The following is a 22,375-nucleotide window of genomic DNA, read 5'->3' as shown; positions in this document are numbered from 1 at the left end:
ATAAATATGAAGCGCATATTAATATTTACATTTGATATCACGAAAAAGCCAGGACCTAAAATAGTGGCAAGTTTAGTCTCATAATAAGAGACACCAATCCACTGCAGTGCACAAACATTGCTGGAAGGATTTTAGAAAGCACCTGATGCATTTCATTAAAGAAAATTGAGGCAAACACTTGACTGAGACTGAATCATATCACAAAGACAATTTTAATAAGACAATATCAACAAAGTGTGCTCACAAAGCAGCGTTAATATTCCTCAAAAGTGTGTTGTTGTTTTTTCTTCTGCTAAATGTCTCCTGAGACATGCAACATGTTAAATAACATGAAAAGGCACTTAACTAAGCTTTAAGGTTATTGCAAATATTTGATTATTAAATAAAAAATCATTTTGGTATAAAAGTTGAAATTTAGTGCATCATCTTTGAAATTCTGTATTACGTTTATCTAGAAATGATTCAATTCAAAAATACCACATGAACCCTGATTCAGTTATATTAAACATGAGTGGAATAGAGAGGGATGTTTATACCAGCACTGAAGAAAAAAAGAAAGAAAAAAAAACAATAAATAAAACCATTCTTATGCAGCCCTCATGAATAAAGTCTGTAACTTGCAATGAAAAATTGTGCCCTGAGTGAAGGACACAACCAACACTGCGGAGGCATTTCTCTTTCCCTTTTGTCACCTCGCATCACGTCTGCTGCTGTCAGAAGGCTGGTTTGCTCATGTATTCTTCCATCGTCTGAAGAGAAGAAAACAGGCACATAACTGATTACCATAATGTGAAGTGACATTTTCAGCTTCCCTTGCCGCACAGAGGTTAACTCTCCTTCAGAAGTGTGGACCCTGCTTATTAGAATGATATATGGACAACAAATGATTAGATGCTATATGGGTTTTAAAGGAACAGTTCACTCACACGTAAAAATTCTGTCTTCATTTATTCACCCTCATTTCATTTATACCCCCTATGCCATATTCCTATAAGAGTAAATAATTACATTTTCATTTTCGGGTGAACTATTCTTTTAATGTGGTCTGGTTTATTTGAGGCATGCTGGGAAAGCTGGAGTTTAGTAGCGCTGCTGAGAGCTGCTCTGTAAAACCCCACTATCGCACTGACATCCGTTTATTTCTCACTCTCTCTCTTGTTGTCAAATCAATAATGTTTTATGAAGGTGATGGCTAAAGTAGAGCTCTATTAGTGTGCAGCACCTTTAAAACAGCCGTAGGTTCTCCAATCTGAAATGTTCGGCTCAGAAACAATGATTGAGATTGTATTGCCCTATGTCCTAACATTAATTAATTCAGCTAATTATTTTAAGGAAGTTTGCACAATTTTATCCGTTTTCAATACCACTGAACAAATGAATCTTCATTTTTAGCTTCATTTTTCAAATGAATTAAACTGAATGCAGATAACATTTAGCATCTCACCTCTTGCAGCATATCTGATGCCTCTACGGACTTCGCAATCGACTGTTTAGACGTCTCCTGGATCTCTCCGCCCATCAGAAACTCATCCAGGATGAAATAAGCCTTCTCAAAGTTAAAGATAATGTCCAGCTCACACACCTGCAAGATAATATTACACAGACAGAAATTGGTAAAACAAAAAATAAAATAAGAGAGTAAAGAATAAAATTCTGGGTTCAGTGAGGTCTATGCAAAAATAAATGCTCACCAAAGATACATTTATTTGATCAAAAATACAGTAAAAAAAGGAATATTGCGAAATATTACAAATAAAAAAACTTTTCTAATTTCTAATATGCTGATTTGCTGCTTCAATGCTGATCAATGCTGAAACCAGTTGGAAATGGAAATACTTTTTCAGGATTTTTTGATGAATAGAAAGTTCAATGAACAGCATTTATTAGCTAAATCGTGTTTTAAATAGAAATCTTTTGTAACATTATATATGTATTCACTGTCACTTTTGATCAATTTAATGCATCCTTGATAAATAAAAGTAATTTCTTTCTTACAACAAATATTTGAATGGTATCATTGTTTCCACAAAAACTGTAAACTGTTTTTAACATTGATAAAAATGAGAAATGTTTCTTGAACAGAAAATCAGTATATTAGAATGATTTCTGAAGGATCATGTGGCACTAAACACAGGAGTAATGATGCTGAAAGTTTAGCTTTGCCATCACAGGAATTTTTAAATGTATTAAAATAGAAAACAAGAATTTTAAATTGTAATAATATTTCACAATATTACTGTTTTTTTTTTATCAAATAAATGCAGCCTTGGTGAGCATGAGAGGCTTCTTTCAAAAACATAAAAAAAAACTTAATGTTTCCAAACTTTTGACAGGTACTAGTACTATGTACTGTATATTGTACCGTGTCATTTATCAAATATATCAAATATTTGCTCTAGAGATGAGAAATAAAGAAACCGGATATATTTACATTGCCAAAGTATTTGTCGAGTAGCTCCACATAACGATGCAGGATCTCTAAAGCCAGAAGCTCATTATCCTGATTCTCCAAACCACAGCAGAAATACAGACTGGCATACCTAGAAACGAGTGGAAAAACACATATAGACGAACATTTATTTATATTTATACAAAGGTTACACCCAACCATGATTTGACATAACATGAACAGCAGCAGTTGCTTTTAGAGTTTTTGAAAATAGTGCACACTATCCTCACAATTGCCACCTACAATTGCTGGCATAGCAAACCTCCATATTTATAAAGGTCAATCTGGGAAAACAACAGGAATGAACAAGGAAACAGGTTAAAAAAGGTGTGAAATACAGATCTGAACCAGACGAGTGTGAGTAACAGGCTCTCAGGAACGAGTGTGAAGACTCGCTCTCAGAAACACGACAGTTTCAGTGCCTGACAGAAGGATTTGATGCAGCATAAAAATCTGGGCTGTGACCAAGAATATAACCAGGTTCTGAAGCATTCAAGTCTAGAAGCAAACTTAAAGATCTTTTCTCAAAAATACTTTTTTCTTCACATCTTATATTCAGCAAATACTGTTTTTAAGACATTTTCTACTATATAGGGTTGACTATGGTTCTTTATAAGTTAAACATACATTCAGGAATGCAACACTCACTTTTTATGATCAAACCAATTCCCTGTCCTGTTTTACTTTGAATGTCACATTAGTGAAATGGATTGTAAATTAAATTGTATGGTGACTATAATGTTCAGAGGTGGCATTAAACATTTTCTTGTACAGCTGTTTAATTTTAAGGGCGCTTTATTCAATACAGATTGTTTCAAAGCAGCTTTACAATCATAACAGGAAAATAAGTTCTAAAAGGAAATATTTTTATTATATTATATAACTGAATTGTGATTATAAATTCAAGCAAAACACTACAATTTCCAAGTTTATGTATATATGTCCACTTTCAGACACTTTTCATTATAATAATAATAATAATAATTCATTACATTTATATAGCGCTTTTCTCGACACTCAAAGCGCTTTACATAGAAGGGGGGAATCTCCTCAACCACCACCAATGTGCAGCATCCACCTGGATGATGCGACGGCAGCCATATTGAGCCAGAACGCCCACCACACACCAGCTTACTGGTGGAGAGGAGACAGTGATGAAGCCAATCAGTATATGGGGAGGATTAGGAGGCCATGATGGACAGAGGCCACTGGGCAAATTTGGCCAGGATGCCGGGGTTACACCCCTACTCTTTCGAAAGACATCCTGGGATTTTTAATGACCACAGAGAGTCAGGACCTCGGTTTAACGTCTCATCCGAAGGACGGTGCTCTTTTGGCAGTATAGTTTCCCCGTCACTATACTGGGGCATTAGGACCCACACAGACCACAGGGTGAGCACCCCCTGCTGGCCTCACTAACACCTCTTCCAGCAGCAACCTGGTTTTCTCAGGAGGTCTCCCATCCAGGTACTAACCAGGCTCAGCCCTGCTTAGCTTCAGTGGGCAACCAGTCTTGGGCTACAGGGTGATATGGCTGCTGGCTGAATTATGATTATGTCAAGCCCTGATTATGAATCAGGGCTTGACATTAACGACCTCCAACCTGCCAAATGCGGTTGGATTTCAGCAGTGACGTGTGATGCAGTTACTCCTACTATCCAGTTTGGCGAAATACATTTTATAATATATAATATAATATAATATAATATATCATTTTTTTCAATTGCAGTCTTAAAAAAAGCATCAGCAATATTAAACTAAGTGCAATGTAGTGTTGTCAAAAATATATATTTTTCGAAACATATCGATACTAAAATATCTGAAATACTTCCAATACTGATTTAAAAGTTTTTAGTGGCACAAGATCCTTAAGAAATCATTCTAATATGCTCATTTGCTGCTTGGGTAACATTTCTTATTATTATCAATGCTGAAATGCTCTTTTTCGCTGCTTATTGCGCTTAAACAGTCAAATACAAAATACCAGTCTTGGTGAGTATTCATGTTAACACAGTTATGTTTTCAGAGAGCGTAAACAGTTGAGAAAGAAAACACATATGTAACAGAATGATGGATCCGTGTGTCAGGTCTTAAAGTGACAGCAGATTAATTATGAGATAATATTAAAAAATATATATAAGGTAGATTTCCCCATGGTGTCGATGTCAAAATTGTGGCCAGTAAAAATGCTAAGTGGATATAACTTTGGAAAACCACTAGCCACAGTGGCTGGTGAGCAAAACAGTTAATGTGAAGCCCTGGTTGTGGGGTAATAGGGGGCCATTGTGTAGGAAGCAGACACTAGTTTTCACTGGAAAACAAGGAGGACTTAGATAGTGGCATGTCATCAGTTAATGACATCAGTAATAGCAGGAGAACCGGACTGAACTGGTTTAAAACAACAACACAGGATGGGGTAACAAACCCTATTAGAAAATGTTGAAAGCGTAGAAAACGTTGCATGTGGTATTTTAATTAGACCACATAAGATCCTGACTGCTGACTAGGTGTCTGCTTTGCAAGAATTTAGTTTTCTGCTCACACCTATTTATGACTAATGACCAAACATGAGAGCCTAGCAGCTGGGGGTTTAATTAATGCTGAATCTAAAGCCACCGTCAGTTTGTTTGAAGCCAGCATGTTCTTTTACAGTACACATGCGAGGAACACGTGTTTGTTCCGAAACGTATTCCAACGAGACATTCGCCTTTGGCCTGGGTTAAATGCTCACCTCTTATAGACAATCTTCAGGTCTTTCCAGTGCATGAAGTTGCATGTGCGTGGCTTCCGTGCCAACACCATAGTGGTCATGTCCTTCACAATCTTCTTCCTCTCTCTCTCCGGCAGGGGCAGGAACCATTTCTGCAGACGTAACTTCCCCTGACGACTGAACAGCAACAGGAAATGCATCTGTTGGGAAACCATCCAATTAAAATGCATATTCTGCTAATGATGATTTCATTCTTACTTCATTTAGAAAGGGTCTTGCTTAGTGGTTAATGATCCAGGTTGGTTACACAAAGGTTGGAGGTTTAAACCCCAGAGGTAATGAGTTACTAACACTGAGCCTTTGAGCACACCCATGAGAAAGCCTGCAGTAAAAATACAAAGTCACTCTGGATAAGTGCCATTGCTAAATTATGCATGAACAATCCTTTACTTTTCATATTTAAATTAATGTTTTTTGTATTGGTCTGTATTAAACATACAATTAATACATCACAGACACCTGCAACTGTTTTAATGCATTCAAAAGTGCATTTTAAATAAAAAAATCTTTATGCAGGGGTTTACTGCAGATACTGCTGGGAAGCAGATGGCGAGAGAAAAATTCTGCAACACTGCAGGTGAACAAAGGGCTTTCACACCAAAGTCAAAAATATTCAAGTGGGAGGACTTTATTCTGTGCCTACTTTGTAAAATCATAGTGAATATTATACGTGTTTCCTTAGTCTTTCTATGCCATCAGCCACTATCTCACAGGAACAACGCCACAAAATTGTCCAAGATCAACTATTCATGTATGCACCAAAACTCTGCTGACAATTACATTTGAACAGCTGTGCTGGAAATACAGCAGGACCTTAAAGAAATCTTTTACAGCAATCTGTCAACTAATTTCATTGAGAGAAGATTTTTAATTTCAGCATCTGTCCAATGTGACCACTTCTTTCAAAAACACTCACAGTTTTCGACTGACATCTCAGTGTTACAAATAAACTGTATTGAGTTTCTGCACCAGTTTCTTCAGATTGGCTTAAAGTACTTGGCAGCAAACTTCATGCTTCAAAGCTTACTAAACTTTTACATGCTCAATCGGTGAAATAAAACCTTGTTGGCAGTGTTACCACTTTGAGTCGAGTTGAAAAATAGGGCTGATGAAACGCATTTGTAATTTCCAAATATTTTTCTCTCAAAAGTGCAAAAATAATCTTTATTTTAGCTAGCCTAGCGCACACATGCATGTTGAGTTGTGGTGCTCATGCGAGAGAAGCGGGTTCACATCTGGCCTGCATTTTGTTCTGATTGCATTTTCATAATTTCCTGTCTCCTGTCTTTCTGTGTTTGTAACAACAGTTGAAAAAGCCCACAGATCCGATTTCAGAAAGCATCTCAGACAGAGAACTATGGCTAACCTTTCCCCGTCACACAAACCAAATCGATGCAAGACTCAATATCCATAAAACAAAGAGCCACTGTCAACCACAGGATTGACTTCTATGTGAATCTTTTCCACACAAGAACTAATCAGCTCAATGCAACGATACTGAGAACAAAATCTCAGGGAACGCATCCTAATTTCACCTCCCCCTCCTCTCACTTTTGCACAGAAATCTGGCAACGCTTGAAAAAGCCTTGTCTACTCACATAGACAAACGTCACGACTGGGCAGAGAATATGTGAGTCTCTCATTGTGATTCACACAAACCTGCAATAAGCTGCTATTTTCACTGACTTCTCAGGTCACATTAGCCACACCGACAACTATTAACAGAAACTATTACACAGAAACCTGAGTCACACTTCTGAAACAAGATTATAAAACAAAACCTTCACAGAAATGAGTAATGACGTGCAATAAAGCAGCATGCAATACAAAGACCTTCATAACAATTGGGCAAATAATAAATAGTTCTTTAGATGAGAGCTGTGCAACAGCCATTAAATATATATATATATATACACAACAAAAGATGCACAATATAAAACACTGTCATTGAACCTTTGATTTGCAGTGTGACTAATGAACTAAAAGCACTTTAAAAGTTAACTGAAACAAGTAGATCTGAGTGAAAAAATTTTAACAAGAAAAAAACCTTGGGTGGGACTAGATATTGTCCATTGGGAATTGATAGGATCAATGTGGTTAGCTATTCATCAGAGAAAAGCGCATCATCAGAGAAAAGAAGATGTGTCGCTGCAAGGGGGAGGAGAAGTTACTTTGATTAAAGATTACGAGGGCACACAAATTAAAAAAATAATCATGTGCAAGGATAAATCATTTATAATACTGCAATATTCCATAAAAAAATAGGAATTTTCCATTTTGATTTCATGGTGACTTTAAATTGTTTTCATGACGCAATTAATTACACAGAAAAGTAAAAAAATGTCACCTCAAAATTAGATTAAAATTGCAAATTATTGTTTTTATTTCCAAGATGTTGATTGGATGCCAATTGCTCAATTAGGCCTAAACATAACATTATGAGGTCAGGTCATATGAAAACAATATACTGTTCTAAATATTTATTGATTGTTGCATTGCATAACTGTTACAAAAGCAGCTACACAGCTGCACAGTATAACTATCCCATTACACTTGAATTACAGGTACAATTCTCCTGGAGCAAGCTAGGGTTATCTATCTGAAACTATTGGATGAGAACAAAACTGTTACAGAATTGAATTAAATCAACGATGAACTGACTCAAAGTGAATAACGGTACTATTATTGTCTTCTGTGGAGCTGCTTAAAATTTTAAATTAAAGTTAAAATTGATGAACACAGTTATTGATCTGAATTGAACCAACATTGAACTGACTTCAGCTGAATAATGGCACTGTCTTTTCTAGACCTGCTTTACAGCCAAAGTGAATTGTGTTTGCATCACTGAATTATTATTTTCCTGTTTATCCCTCTAAAGTCACTTTGAAACAATCTGTATTGTATAAAGCGCTAGGCCTATATAAATAAAGGTGACATGACGTAAGTGTAAAAGCACAATGGTGGTGACTCAATGCTCATGCCTCTTGGGGCTCGGACCATCAAGAAGCAACAAATTAATGAATCTGATGCTGCAAGCAACTCATTTTGCTCTCAAACACATATGCAAACAGATGCAGAAACACCAGGTGGGCAAACTGAACCGTCAGCTGCTTCATTGTTACAACAGAAGCATGCTGGCAAAGAGTATATTTGCTTCCTAAGAAAATCCTGAGAGGGACGAAAGATGAAAACACAAGGAAAAAACAAGGAAACAGAAGTATATGCACTGCGTCTGGTCTACTATTGTGCTCCAGAGGAAAAGGATTCTCTGAAGCCTTTCTTTATCATGGCACACCCATCACACGACAACAGGAAAAGAAATGAGATAGGAAATAGCGTGCTACAGCTATTAAGTTACACACATCTTTATTACTACATTCCTCACTCTCACTCTCCCACACACAAAGTTTCGCTGGGGGAAGGTTTGAATGAAGCTCTGAGCTTCCTCTTGAGTTCCTGCTTTGATTTCAGTTCTCTGATGCTCTGATTTCATTTTCCTTCTATTGTTGGAGTCAACGCAGCTGCGAGCGGCTACAGCACACAGGAGAACGTGCTTACAAACACACTCGCTGGCTTTACTGCTGCGGTTTAAATGAGATTCTGCAGTGTGTTGTTATCTCTTTGAAATTAAAAGGGCCACTTCTGCACCACTTGTAATTACTCTGAAGCATACAGGCAGTATAAGATGATGTGTTGTCAGAGCTGTGTTGTATTAATCTGGAGAGCTTTTGCAAACACTTACCAGAATTAAACAAAAATAAACTACAAGCTAAAAAAGGCGTTGCAACTTAAATTATATATTTTAATAATTTATTTGTATGTTTAACATTTTTTGATATTATAAATATATGTAAGAGAGAGAAAGAGAAAGCAAGGATACTTTAAAAAAATGTATTGATATTAAAACAGCTATAAAAAAATTAATAATATTAATAAATAATGGCCTGTTTTCACAGACAGGGCTTTGACTAAGCCAGGATTAGGCCTTAGTCGAATTAAGACAATTAAGTAGCTTTTATAAACGTGCCTTTAGAAAAAAAAAAAAAAACATTACTGGTGTGCATCTTGAGAGACAAAAATGCCACTGACATATTAAGATATGCCAGTACAAGTTGCTTTGAGTTAAAACAGCTCAAACATGCATTTTAGTCTGGGACTAGGCTTCAGCCTTGCCTGTGAAGCTGGGGGTATACATTTAGATTTTTAAATTATTATTACTCAATATTAAAAACTTAAATGCTTTAATAATAACAAATACTATTAAATTTGTAATATAATTGGTTTGTAAAGTACTCTTCACTCATTCTTCTCCATTCTTGCAAACATTAACCAGAAAATTGACTTTACAGAGGAACAGAAAGTCCCTCAGCAGAAGTCAAACACACAGTGGCCCTATTTGAACAACAGATAATAGGGTTTACCTGGCTGCCAAATCAAGTCACTTAAACCAGGACTTTGCATGCAAGGTGTCTAGATACAAAATGCTCCTAAGAGTGTCAAGATCCAAAAGTTCAATATCAAGGGAAACAAACCAGCCAACCAACCGGTTTATCCAGACAGATGAGGTGACATCACAGAAACAACACTATTAAATCCTACGGCATTTAAGTGACATCCGATTCATTTGTTTAGACTTTAAATAAAACTTCTATAGTTGAATTACAGCAGCTCTAAATGACTCTGTTTTATTAAGTCAGTAATAAAAAAGCAGCACGAAGAACGGAAGTATTAAAGTCCGCAGGTGCACTCGCGTATACGTCCGGACAGGTGCACGAGCACAACCTGTGGAAGAAATGACCCGTCACCCAACATATGGGATCTAAAATTGAGCTTTTAGGCGAGTGAAAAAAGTATTGTCTAACTTACCATCTTGAAGTAAGAAATAAGGAAGGCGTGTCGAAATCCACTAAATTCCTACTCACTTCCCGGCTGGTCAGGGCCGGAATCATCTCTGCCCTTCCCAACTGTTAGGAGAGTGAAGCTGCGCATGCGCAGATGCGTAGCTGAGCTTACGGCTCTGTTTTCGCCTCCACTATCTGAGCTCTGATTGGTCGAAGCACTGCACCTGGCTTGAAAAGGGGCGGGGAAACACCCTACTCATATATTTTTCTCTACGCCTTGTGTAAATGCAGCCTTGACATTTATGAATAAAGATAATAAATGAATTACTATGTTCGCAAACAAGGATTAAAGAATTGAACTATAGTAATATAAATAAATGTATAAAATATTTTAAATAATAAAGTATTGTTTGTTATTTTCATCAATACTATTATATTTTCATCCCTTAGAGACTCAAGAATTACCGTAAGATTATACTTTATTTTTCCATGAAGTGTTGTAAGAAGGTCAGACTTAAAATATCACTTTGAACTTTTTTTATGTAGATTGACAAATTACATTTTTTGGGGGGGAAATAATTATTTTGAAAATCACTAAAGATGTTGGGAATTAAAAACAAACTTACAGTTACAAACTTACATTTGTTCAAAAGTTTTTGCAAGCTACGGTGGGTCTTGGAGGGGGTTTTGGGGTCATTTTGAAGGTAATTTGTGTGCATAAAAGGCTAAATAATGGAAACCCCATACTATAGGCCTACCAAAACTGATTTGCATGACCCTATTGGTGTGTAATTGATTATCTATAACCTGACACTAGAGGGAGCCGTCTGGAACTACAGTAGTCACATGAAACTGTCAGCTGTCATATCACTTCAGTCCAGTCCAGTTTAGAGGAAACAACAGTGCAATGTCTCTCTACAGGAATATAGTGTGGTTTATCAAAGGAATGAGGGAGTATACAAGGTAAAGTTTATTTTTTTATTTATTTTATTTTATTCATTGCTGAATTATTCAGTTTATTGTATTGTTGTGGTCCCTGGGTTGCTTTCTTGCTGATAACTTTTGAGTCTCTGAAATGTTGTTGCACTGTTTTTAATTAGTGTGTTATTGTTTTTAATCGGAATAAGATGGTTTTATGAATATGAACATTTCATAATTTTACACAAAATTATTCTGGCCTGTGTATACATTTAGTTACTGCTACAAAACACAGCTTTAAACGGTGTCCTGACAAGCCAAATGTTGTTAGATGGCGTGGTTTCTTTGCACAAATGTTGTTTTTGTAGTTTCCTAAGTCATCTCCTCTGACATGCATTCATCCAAGCCCTCAGTTTAAGGTCAGTCATCATTGCATCACAATGGGCCCTATTGAGCCCCCTGCCGTTCTCTCTCTAATGCCCTGTCATCCCACACAGAAGCTCCTTTGGCCCCTGATCTTAGGAGCACTGTCTCAGATGACCAGAGGTCACATAACAATTCAAGAATTGTGTTGACACTTTTAGAGATAATAGCACAGCGCTTGAGGTTTCATTTTGGTCATGTTTCTGATTTGCTTCACTTGTTTGATGTCGTCAGCAGGTCTGGGTTTGAGAATGCTTCTAAGGGCTTTGTAGAAAAGGACCTGGATGTGTCTATGGTGGGGCGTTCCTTCATGATCACTGGAGCCAACAGTGGAATAGGGAAGGCGACAGCCATGGCCATAGCAAAAAAAGGTTCATTTTACAGTTATATTAACACCACTAATCTATCGTGGTGGTACTATAGTACAAAGATGGCAGCAGATGGTACCATGATGCTTTGATACTGTAAATATCATATTGAGTGATTAGCGTTGTCATAGCCTACCATGTTACATATAGCCTACATTTTGGGGCTATATGTATATATATATATACCAGTTAAGACCAATATTTCAAAGAAATGCTGTTCTTTTAAACTTTCTGTTCATCAAATAAAATATATATTATAAAAATATAATGAAGCAGCACAACTGTTTTCAATGTTGATAATAAGAAATGTTATATATATATATATATATATATATATATATATATATATATATATATATATATATATATATATATATATATATATATCTTTATTGTCATCTTTGCCAAATAAAAGTTTAAAAAAATCTTACTGACCCAAAACTTTTTAACTTTTCATAAAATCAATAAATATATAACAAAATAATAAAAATTATAAATATATTTATTTTTTAGACTTCATGAGGTCTGTGTTTAAGCATTTTAACCCAGTTGGAGAAATTAATTGTGTACAGTACATTGTTAAGTAATCTTCTTTGCATAGTTTACCCATTGCCAAGTTGAGCCATTTGCATTCCTGTGGCTTTCTGTCATGTGTGAGAAAGAAAAATAATAACAACTGCATTTTTACATTTTCTGAAGGATATGTGAGTGGTGCTGCCCATGCAAAACTCATTGTTATAGTACTAGGGTGTTGAATGGCTGCTAAAGTGTTCTACATTTATGCATTTGCAATTGTTCTGAGTGCATTTTAACGTGTTGCAATGCGTTTGCAAGGGTGTTGTTCAGAACTTGCTAGATGGAATTGCTATAAATGCATAGAAAAATACTATAAAATCAGACCTCTCCTCAACAAGCCATTTAACATTGAAAAATATGGTACCTTCATTCATTCATTTTGTAATTCGTATTGTTTTTCTCCTATCCAAGGTGGCACTGTCCATATTGTCTGCAGAAACAAAGAGCGAGCTGAGAAAGCCAGAGAAGAAATCATCTCAGCAAGTGGAAATACTGTGAGTGTCATTAAAGGGATAGTTCACCCAAAAATGAAAATGTCGTCATCATTTACTCACCCTCAAGTTGCTCTAAACCTGTATGAGTTTCTTTCTTCTGTTGAACACAAAAGAAGATATTTTGAAGAATGTCGGTAACCAGACAGTTGACGGTAGCCATTGACTCAATGGCTACTGTCTATTGTCTGGTTACCAACATTCTTCAAAATATCTTCTTTGAGGGTGAGTAAATGATGACAACAGTCCATTTTTGGGTGAACTATCCCTTTAATAACAGCTGATGATGCATCAGTGTTTAACTTTGAATGAAAAGAAACAAAATAAAAAATGATCAGTGTTTTATTATAAGAAACTATTTATAATAATGTATTGATCTTGAATGATTTGAATTGTTTCTTGTGCATCTACCGTAGGAGGTCTACGTCCACGTGTTGGATCTCTCTGAGACGAGAAAGGTGTGGGAGTTCGCAGAGGTCTTTAAGAAGGAGCACTCGTCTCTCAATGTTTTGGTATGAGTGTTAGAGAGATTCCCATCATACCTCAGTATATTAAAGAAAATACAGCATTCCGCTGAAGGTTACAGGTGCAGGACAGATGAAGAAACATCCTCTCCTCTGTCTCCCACACTAACCCCCATCAGATCAATAATGCCGGATGTATGGTGAACCAGAGGGAAATGAACTCTGACGGACTGGAGAAAAACTTTGCGACCAATACTCTTGGTAAGACACGATGCTCTGTTGCATTGCGTATCAATTTTTTAAAAATGTATTTTAAAGTCTCTTATGCTGACCAAGGCTGACCAAAAATGTGGACAAAAATATATATCGCGGCCACAAAAATTAAGAATTCCCTTGTTTTAGTAAATCGCGGCCACGTTGAACTAATCATTTTGATTTAACTAAAACAAAGTAACAAATTAGTACAACGTGGTCACGCTTTAGTAAATTGAGGGAAATAATTATTATATCCTGCTCACTATTTACTTGAAAACACACTACATGCTGAAGAAGTATAAGTAAATTAGTAATTTGTGGTCACGATACTGTACATATATTTTTTTTTCCTGCATGTCATGTCAACAGTAATATTGTGAAACATTATTACAATTTAAAATAACTGTGCAATTTGTTCCTGAATTTTCAGCATATTTACTCCAGTCTTCAGTGTCACACGATCTTTCAGAAATCATTCTAATTTGCTTCTCAGGAAACATTCTTCTTATTATTAATGTTGAAAACATTGTGCTGCTTAATATTTTTGTGGAAGCTATGATACGTTTTTTTTTTCCAGGATTATTTGATGAATGGAAAGTTGAAAAGAACAGCATGTAACATTAAAAAAATCTTTACTGTCACTTTTTATCAATTTATTCCTGAATAAAATCTGACCCCAAAATTTTGAATGGTAGTATATAATAGTATTTTGTGGAAAATATATTCTGGTTTAGATTAAAATATATGTTGCATGTAGTATTTCATAAAAACTTTTTGTGTGTGTGCTCTGCAGGTGTTTATATTCTCACTAAATGTCTGATCCCATTGCTGGAGAAGAGCAGGGACCCCCGAGTTGTGAGTGAAAAACAACATTGATCTTAAAAATGAGTGCATTAACGTGCATTAACGCCTGCCCACTTTTTCAGCATTTGAAAGCAAAAAAGTATTTGAAAATCAGACAAAAATACAAAACTACAAGACAAGACAAATAAAATGGGAAAATCCCATGAAGCATTGCAAACAGGATAGGGAGAAATATAAAACTAAACATTGAAAAATGTTGATTTTATGTATATCCTTATAAAATCATGTGCTCATGGACTGATATAATGTGTATATAGGGGTGAATTCAGGTTGATTGGGACACTTTTTCCAAGTCTTCTCAATGGCAAAAAAGTGTCCCAATCACCCTGACTTGACCATTACCTATATATATAAACAATATGTGTTAAGTTTATTGCAAAATATGCATATATATTGAAATATTTAAATATTTTAGGGATGCACCGATATGAACATTTTGACCGATACCGATAACCGATAATTCTTTATATTTGAAAGCCGATTACCGATATATTGGCCGATAAATCTAAATCCAAATTTGTATATACTTTTTGAGAGCCTGATTACAAAAACAATAGTTTCACCATTAAAAGTCATGTCCCAAAACACAATTATAATGTTCTCATTATAATTTTATGTAGCCGATATAACAGCACATAACTGTATTTTCCTTATTTGAAGTGATTCCAATCATATTTCAAGCAATTTAAAGCCATCATGGTGGGCAGTGCGAATCTGAAGAGTCTCAGCTGAAGGAAATAATACAATATTTATCGGCTTTAATATATCGGACAAATTTTCTTATCAGGCCGATAATGATAACGTTAAAAATGAGCATATATCGGCCGATACCGATATGGTGGCCGATATATCGTGCATCCCTAAAATATTTTGAGTGTATGGAAACTGACTTGATTTTGTCACTCGCAGTGCTTTATGGAAGTGGGCGGGGCTAAAGAGATTATTTGACACATTTTGCTTGTTTTGACTCTGATTGCTTTAATTTTCTGTATAGCATCATGGGTAATGTAGGTTTTCACCACAAATTCTGCTGTTAAACGCAATTATTTTAATATTATCTATCGATTAACAACCTAGCTCACAGTAGGGCTGTCTTTTAAAGCTTCATAAGTTATCGTTAAAAATCTATTTCTCTATGGAGAAACTTCTGGAACCAGACTGTTGCTCTCAGTCACAACCTATGATAGATGTGTTTATATTTTCATAACAGGAATGTGCAGATCCACAGAGGTTCCTGTTTCTCTCTCTTGATGTGCCATGATTGGTATGAATGTGTCATGATATTGAAAATGTCTGTAGATCACAGTGTCATCGGGAGGGATGCTGGTACAGAAACTAAACGCAGACGATCTGCAGACAGAGAGAGCTCAGTTTGATGCTACCATGGTATACGCACAGAACAAGGTATTTAGAGAATTTTGCCTCTTCATTTTTTTGGTTTGTTTTACTAGCGAATCATTGTTATTTTTATTACTCATACTTTATATTTGCATTTATTCATTTAGCATATTTTAGGGTTAGCAACACACTGGCAACGACCAATAAATGTTTTGCACAAAGATTTTCTTTTTCAAAACTGTAAAACCTAGTGTTTAAAAATGTCAACTTTAATTTTAAATTTTAAATGTAAAATAAAATAAAAAAAGATAATCAAAAATAATGAAAAATTTAGTTGAAGTTATTTCCTTACAGAAAAGGGCCATGGTAGTACCTCAAAAATACAACATTCAAAACAAAGCTAATTCTGTTTTTTGGCCACTAGCAGGGTGGTAATACTATGCTTTTTAAGTAATGTGGTGTATAAATATGGTAATCAGACAGTACAATGTAGGCTAATACATCGAAGTATTACCATCTGAGACTGAACCATGGGAGTTTTTTCAGCCAAGTGTTGGCAGACATTTTCTTATGATATTAATTTACAAGGATAACATGTAAAAAAAGATTAGTGATTAAATAATTTTATTCATGAAAAGGAACTCAAAGTCATGAACAGTTTCTATTAAACTGAGACGAGCGGGGTTACCTTTCTCTCAGCTGTTGCCAAGCAACAGGTGACACAAAGTGCCAGCAGTGGCGTCTCCATTAAACAATATCTGATGCAGTAATGATGATGACCTTTTACTAAACACTCGTTATGTGCACCTCAGACTGTCTCTCTCTCTCTCTCTCTGTGTGTGTGTGTACATGTGTGTGTCCACAGAGGCAGCAAGTAGTGATGACAGAGGTCTGGGCAAAAGCAAATCCAAAAATTAATTTCTCTGTGATGCACCCTGGGTGGGCCGACACACCAGGTATTGTTCAAGTCAACAAGCAAAATATGCTTGTTTCAATTTGCTAATTTCATTTAGCACCATTGTTATGCTAATTTGGCATGATGATTTTGTTTACTTGCAATTTTAAGTTCAATTGTTCGTCCCCAGTATTGATTTGTAGCCTCTCAGCTGTAAAAGAGCAACTTCACATGTTTTTAGTGTATTGTATTATATTATATTTATAATATATAGCTGTTGAATGCTTTCATCTGATTGTTTGGATAACGTTCTAAGGTGTGCAATTATTAAAGTCCGCGTGAACCAGAAGTTGCAAACGACTTTTCTCCAGTGCTGTGACGTATTTCCCAGTGAAACGGAACATTGCACACTGAGTCCGAAATTTTCGTATGCGTTTTTTCGTGTTCGTCAGCCTTAAAATTCGTCACGCACAGAAACCTTGCACACTGAGTCCGATGCGTATTTTTTAAACCTTTGCGGAAAAAAACGCTAAAAAATACTAAATGGATTCGTCAAGCAGTGAGGATGATTTTGTTGCCCTCTTTTTTCGGTTTGAGAGGAGTGGTTAAGCGTTTCCCAAACCAAGCCGTCAAACCTACGTCATCAGCCATTCCAGACCGGAAGTAACTTTTTAGACTTTGATTAAAGATTACGACGGCAAACAATTTGCGCTAACAAAGTAAATAGGGTCAATTTTGATTTCAGACCTTGCCTAATGATTTCGGTTATTTCAAAGGTCTTAACAGCCTAGACCAGCAAAATAACCAAAACCCACAACGACACTGACCAAGCATATAGTAAACAATAGGATAAAAAGGACAAATTATTTCCATGTTTTTCCCCCACAAAATTATGTTTTATTAGATACGGAAAGCACATCTCTTTCTCCCGCGCTCTCTCTTTTTATTTAAACATTAACATAAACTAACATTAAAAAAAGAGGAATGAATACTGTAAAAAAAAAAAAAAAATTAAATGTAATGTTAGATAATAGCTTACATCATTTCTAAAAGTATAAATTAAATTGCATAATCCCCTATTCAGTAACATTGGCTGTTAATTATGCAAACATAATTCATAGGCTAAATACGCTGCATAACCGTTTTAGTTAACTAATACTTTTTTTTACAAGCTTGTCTGTCCAGCTCATCACTTGTAACCTCTGGCTCTGGTTGTGCTCAGCGGTTGCCACGGCGATGCCTCAGTTCCATCAGATGATGCGTGATCGTCTGCGTTCAGCGGAACAGGGAGCCGACACGGTCATCTGGCTCGCGGTGTCCCGCGCCACCACTGCATTTCCCAGCGGCCTTTTCTTCCAAGGTGTGCATGTTGGTTAAAAATGATCACATTTGCTTTCATGTGTCTAGATTTGTCCAATAGCACTCAGAAAACCTCATAACAGGTTGTTTGTTTCAGATCGACAGTCGGTTTCGGCCCACTTGCCCCTCGCGTGGACGCACAGCTCTCGACTGGAAGTCAAAGTGTTCATGGGCCGGTTGGAGACTTTGGCGATGGCTGTAAAACCCTCAGAGTGAGAATTTAAACAATGCGTTGGAGATTATACGCGTCAGATAACTGAGATGTTCTCAAACAACACTAATGCTATGTGGAACTTATAACCATGATATGAAATCTGAAGCTTTTTCTCTGTAAAACTAACTCTAGAATGATCATACAGACACTAAAGTAAGCCTATCGACACGTGATATATTTCTGCGTAATATAGGGTATTTAATGCTGTAAAATGAAATAATAGAAAAATCTAATTTGTTGAAATGGAACAGTTTATTGAACCTTTAGACAAAAATTGTTTTTGTTGACTACCATATTTGATACATCAGTCTTTTATGGCTCATGTAGTGTGATATATGACAATATGGAGCTCATACAAGGGGAGGAAACAAAAAAACTCAAATTTAATTCAGAGGCTCAAACTGAGAAAAAAATATGCAGTTTGATGCAGATGTTTTAATTTATATGGCCAGAAATATGAAATACTGATAGCTTGTAATGTAAATCATTGAGATCTTTACAGTACATTATAGCAGACTACTTGCATAAAATCTTAAAATCTCGCAATAATATTTAAATTCTTAGTTTTATGATCAAAGCTCTGTTGTTTTTATTGTCAGGAGGCAAAACATATAATGCAATGCAGTATAATGTTGATTGAGAGATGAACAAAAAACATACCTCAAAAGCCTGGTCATATTTGATACATTTCAACATGATTTTTCTAAAAAACGATTTCACAGCAATAAGACACATGTAGCCTACAATGATCTGAAGGGGGACGGAATAGAATTAACTTGCTAAAAAAGTATAAACTATCAATCAGACGACAGAAGGCATGTTGTAGATTGTGTTCAACAGGTTTATCAGCAAGGTTTTTGACCATGCTAATAATTTAGAGGCTTTAGAAATGTGATACAGAAGGCTTTATAGGGTTAACATGAAACTAAAGGAGTTTGGGATATGATTTTATCCATCCACAACTGACTGGACTGTAAAAAGCGGCCTCCATTAAAGGGATAGTTCACCCAAAAATGAAAATTTGCTGTTAATTTACCCTCAGGCCATCCGAGAGTAGTTGACTTTTGTGATGAACACAACTGTGTTTGACTACTGTGATGAACAATACCACACACACGTCTTCCCTCTCTGTTGTAAACAAACACCGCGTCAGCTCACGTGCGAGTTTGATCCAGCACATACGTCATCATGTGACAGGAAGCTTGCGCTCCAGATTGCCGTGAACCGCTCGCCGAGGCTGTGGATTACAGGTAATACTGTTGTAAATAATGTTCAGTTTCAGTTTGCACAGACCGATCGTTTCACTGAATCGTCACGAGCCACAGGTATTCATTTTGTTATGTCTGTATATGTTTGTTTGACTCTTAAAGTGACGGAAACCATTGACTTGCATTATATAAATCAGCAAGGGCAACAGTTTCAGTAAAAAATCTTCTGCACTGTTCAACTGAAGAAAAAAAACACCTACATCTCGGATGGCCTGAGGTTGAGTAAATTGACTGCAAATCTTCTTTTTTGGGTAAACTATCCCTTTAAGGCCTCCATTGTCTCTGTCTGAATCAAAGTGGTTTTGTTGGCGTCAAAGGAAAATCATTTCTGAAGTAATAACATTTTTTTATCAAAGATTCTGAAAACAAACATTTGTCTTGAGAATAACATGCGTCAATGAATTATGCACAATAAAGTCAGGAACATTTCAAAGCAAATTTTATATTTAGTCTTAAGTTTGGCCACGACACGCTGATTTAAACCCCATCTGGATGAGAAAACTTAAATGGTGCTTAGAAAGTATGCAGCCTGCGTCATTTCCCGTCCCTTTCCTTTGTCTCCTCCAATACGTTCCACTGCACTATCCCATAAAGGCAAAAAGCTCATAAATAATAAAACGAAAACAAGTGGGCTCTTGGCCTTGTCAGTCATTGTCATGCTGAAAACATCCTGATGCGATATGTGATGTGACATAACCTCCAGCTACACTTCAGTTATGTAAAAATGAAATTAGCACAACTAACAAGCTGCTCATAAAAAACTGTGTTAAATTGATAATAAACAGCATCCATCTGCATCATCATATCTCCATGAGTATGTTTCTCCCAGCGGTCGCTGTGACAGGATGAAACGAATGTAAATCCTTAATTTCCTGAGCTGGTAAATGATTCATCACACTCACTGTATGACGCATATGATGCTCTCACATCACCAAACATCAAAACACATGATCATCTTACTACTGGGCCAAACGAGCACTGAAAGAGACACGCAGCATTGTCTTCTCTCAGATCATCTGACTGCTGCAGTAAGAGTGTTTTAGTAATTAACAACAGACGTTTGCTGGATTGTGTTGTCAGAAGGGGATGTGTGTCAAATGGCCGGTTTCACAGACGAGGTTTGAGCTAGTCTCAGACTAAAATGCATGTTTGAGCTGTTTTACCTGAAAGTAACTTACACTGACATATCTTAAAATATATCAGTGCCATTGTTTTGTCTCAAGATTTTTTCTAAGGCAAGTTTATAAAATCTGCTTAAATGTCACAATTGAATTTAGGCCTAATCCTGGCTTAGTCTAAGCCTTGTCTGTGAAACCAGGCTTACGAGTGATTAGCCATTTTTTCAATGAACTGTTCTCCAATTGAATGTGTTTTAAAATGTAATGTGGTCCTGTGATGCAAAGCTGAATTTTCAACATCATTACTCCACACTTCAGTGTCACATGATTCTTCAGAAATCATTATAATATGCTAATAAAGAAACATTTCTTGTTATCAATGATGAAAACAGCGGTGCTGCATATATATATATATATTACCGTGCAAAAGTCTTAGGCACGTTAGTATTTTCACCCCAAAAAATGGTTTTAAGCCAGCTATATGCAGTAGTGAGGATGCTTTTTATCATTTAACTTCTATTAACTAAATCAAATCAAAATTTGGTGTGACCACCCTTTGCATTTAAACCAGCTTTTGTCCAGGTATGCTCACACATAGTTTTTCAGGTAGATTTGCAGGAAGGTTTCTTCAAGCGTCTTGGAAACATGGCCACAGTTCTTCTGGATTTAGTCTGTCTCAGTTTTTTCTGTTTCTTCATGTAATCCCAGACAGACTCAGTGATGGTGAGATCAGATCTCAGTGTGGAGCACCGGCTGTTGTCAGACTCCTTGCACATACAAAAATCTCTGGATTATTATCATAAATGGCACAATTAATGATTGGGGAACTGATATTTCCTACTGACACACTACAGCAAAAGATATAAATAACTGGCTTAAAATCAAAGACTTTTGGACAATACCGGTATATACACTCACCTAAAGGATTATTAGGAACACCTGTTCAATTTCTCATTAATGCAATTATCTAATCAACCAATCACATGGCAGTTGATTCAATGCATTTAGGGGTGTGGTCCTGGTCAAGACAATCTCCTGAACTCCAAACTGAATGTCAGAATGGGAAAGAAAGGTGATTTAAGCAATTTTGAGCGTGGCATGGTTGTTGGTGCCAGAAGGGCTGGTCTGAGTATTTCACAATCTGCTCAGTTACTGGGATTTTCACGCACAACCATTTCTAGGGTTTACAAAGAATGGTGTGAAAAGGGAAAAACATCCAGTATGCAGCAGTCCTGTGGGCGAAAATGCCTTGTTGATGCTAGAGGTCGGAGGAGAATGGGCCGACTGATTCAAGCTGATAGAAGAGCAACTTTGACTGAAATAACCACTCGTTACAACCGAGGTATGCAGCAAAGCATTTGTGAAGCCACAACACGCACAACCTTGAGGCGGATGGGCTACAACAGCAGAAGGCCCCACCGGGTACCACTCATTTCCAATACAAATAGGAAAAAGAGGCTACAATTTGCACGAGCTCACCAAAATTGGACAGTTGAAGACTGGAAAAATGTTGCCTGGTCTGATGAGTCTCGATTTCTGTTGAGACATTCAGATGGTAGAGTCAGAATTTGGCGTAAACAGAATGAGAACATGGATCCATCATGCCTTGTTACCACTGTGCAGGCTGGTGGTGGTGGTGTAATGGTGTGGGGGATGTTTTCTTGGCACACTTCAGGCCCCTTAGTGCCAATTGGGCATCTTTTAAATGCCACGGCCTACCTGAGCATTGTTTCTGACCATGTCCATCACTTTATGACCACCATG

General features: G+C 36.5%; 2 protein-coding genes across 8 annotated transcripts; one reads left to right on the top strand and one right to left on the bottom strand.

Annotated features, from left to right (window-relative positions):
- Positions 1-182: 182 nt before the first annotated feature.
- Positions 183-10,216, bottom strand: ap1s3b (adaptor related protein complex 1 subunit sigma 3b). Of its 6 annotated transcripts, XM_081374612.1 has the most exons (7): positions 9,764-9,976; positions 5,418-5,541; positions 5,181-5,336; positions 2,432-2,540; positions 1,445-1,582; positions 693-749; positions 196-541 (listed from the first exon to the last, which is right to left on the bottom strand). In XM_081374612.1, the coding sequence occupies exons 2-6, from the start codon at positions 5,420-5,422 to the stop codon at positions 714-716; spliced, it is 444 nt and encodes a 147-aa protein (XP_081230738.1). In that variant the 5' UTR covers positions 5,423-5,541; positions 9,764-9,976; the 3' UTR covers positions 196-541; positions 693-713. The 6 variants fall into 6 exon arrangements, with proteins under 6 accessions (XP_081230733.1, XP_081230735.1, XP_081230734.1 ...); XM_081374608.1 differs by lacking the exons at positions 5,418-5,541; positions 9,764-9,976 and adding an exon at positions 10,086-10,216 and having other exon boundaries at positions 185-541; positions 5,181-5,359; XM_081374610.1 differs by lacking the exon at positions 5,418-5,541 and having other exon boundaries at positions 185-541; positions 5,181-5,359; positions 9,764-9,984.
- A 705-nt stretch (positions 10,217-10,921) lies between these two features.
- On the top strand, positions 10,922-21,341 carry dhrs12lb (dehydrogenase/reductase (SDR family) member 12-like b). Of its 2 annotated transcripts, none has more exons than XM_081375541.1 (10): positions 10,922-11,023; positions 11,639-11,772; positions 12,757-12,839; positions 13,253-13,348; positions 13,480-13,561; positions 14,349-14,410; positions 15,719-15,823; positions 16,623-16,713; positions 17,875-18,012; positions 18,109-21,341. In XM_081375541.1, the coding sequence occupies exons 1-10, from the start codon at positions 10,968-10,970 to the stop codon at positions 18,225-18,227; spliced, it is 966 nt and encodes a 321-aa protein (XP_081231667.1). In that variant the 5' UTR covers positions 10,922-10,967; the 3' UTR covers positions 18,228-21,341. The 2 variants fall into 2 exon arrangements, 1 of the variants encoding a protein (XP_081231667.1); XR_014030858.1 differs by having other exon boundaries at positions 10,947-11,023; positions 17,825-18,012; positions 18,109-18,239.
- The last annotated feature ends 1,034 nt before the right edge of the window (positions 21,342-22,375 follow it).

This window comes from Scardinius erythrophthalmus (genome assembly GCF_964197995.2).
Source record: "Scardinius erythrophthalmus genome assembly, chromosome: 9".
Lineage (NCBI taxonomy): Eukaryota > Metazoa > Chordata > Actinopteri > Cypriniformes > Leuciscidae > Scardinius > Scardinius erythrophthalmus.
This window is presented reverse-complemented; position numbering and strand designations above follow the sequence as displayed.

Coding starts and splice junctions, on each gene's coding strand:
- ap1s3b (XM_081374607.1), bottom strand. Junction 1,583..2,431: donor TCGACAAATACTTTGGCAAT/GTAAATATATCC, acceptor ATTATCTTGCAG/GTGTGTGAGCTGGACATTAT. Junction 750..1,444: donor CATCAGATATGCTGCAAGAG/GTGAGATGCTAA, acceptor TCTTCTCTTCAG/ACGATGGAAGAATACATGAG.
- dhrs12lb (XM_081375541.1), top strand. CDS start 10,968: ATGTCTCTCTACAGGAATATAGTGTGGTTTATCAAAGGAATGAGGGAG. Junction 13,562..14,348: donor CTTTGCGACCAATACTCTTG/GTAAGACACGAT, acceptor TGTGCTCTGCAG/GTGTTTATATTCTCACTAAA. Junction 16,714..17,874: donor TGGGTGGGCCGACACACCAG/GTATTGTTCAAG, acceptor GGTTGTGCTCAG/CGGTTGCCACGGCGATGCCT.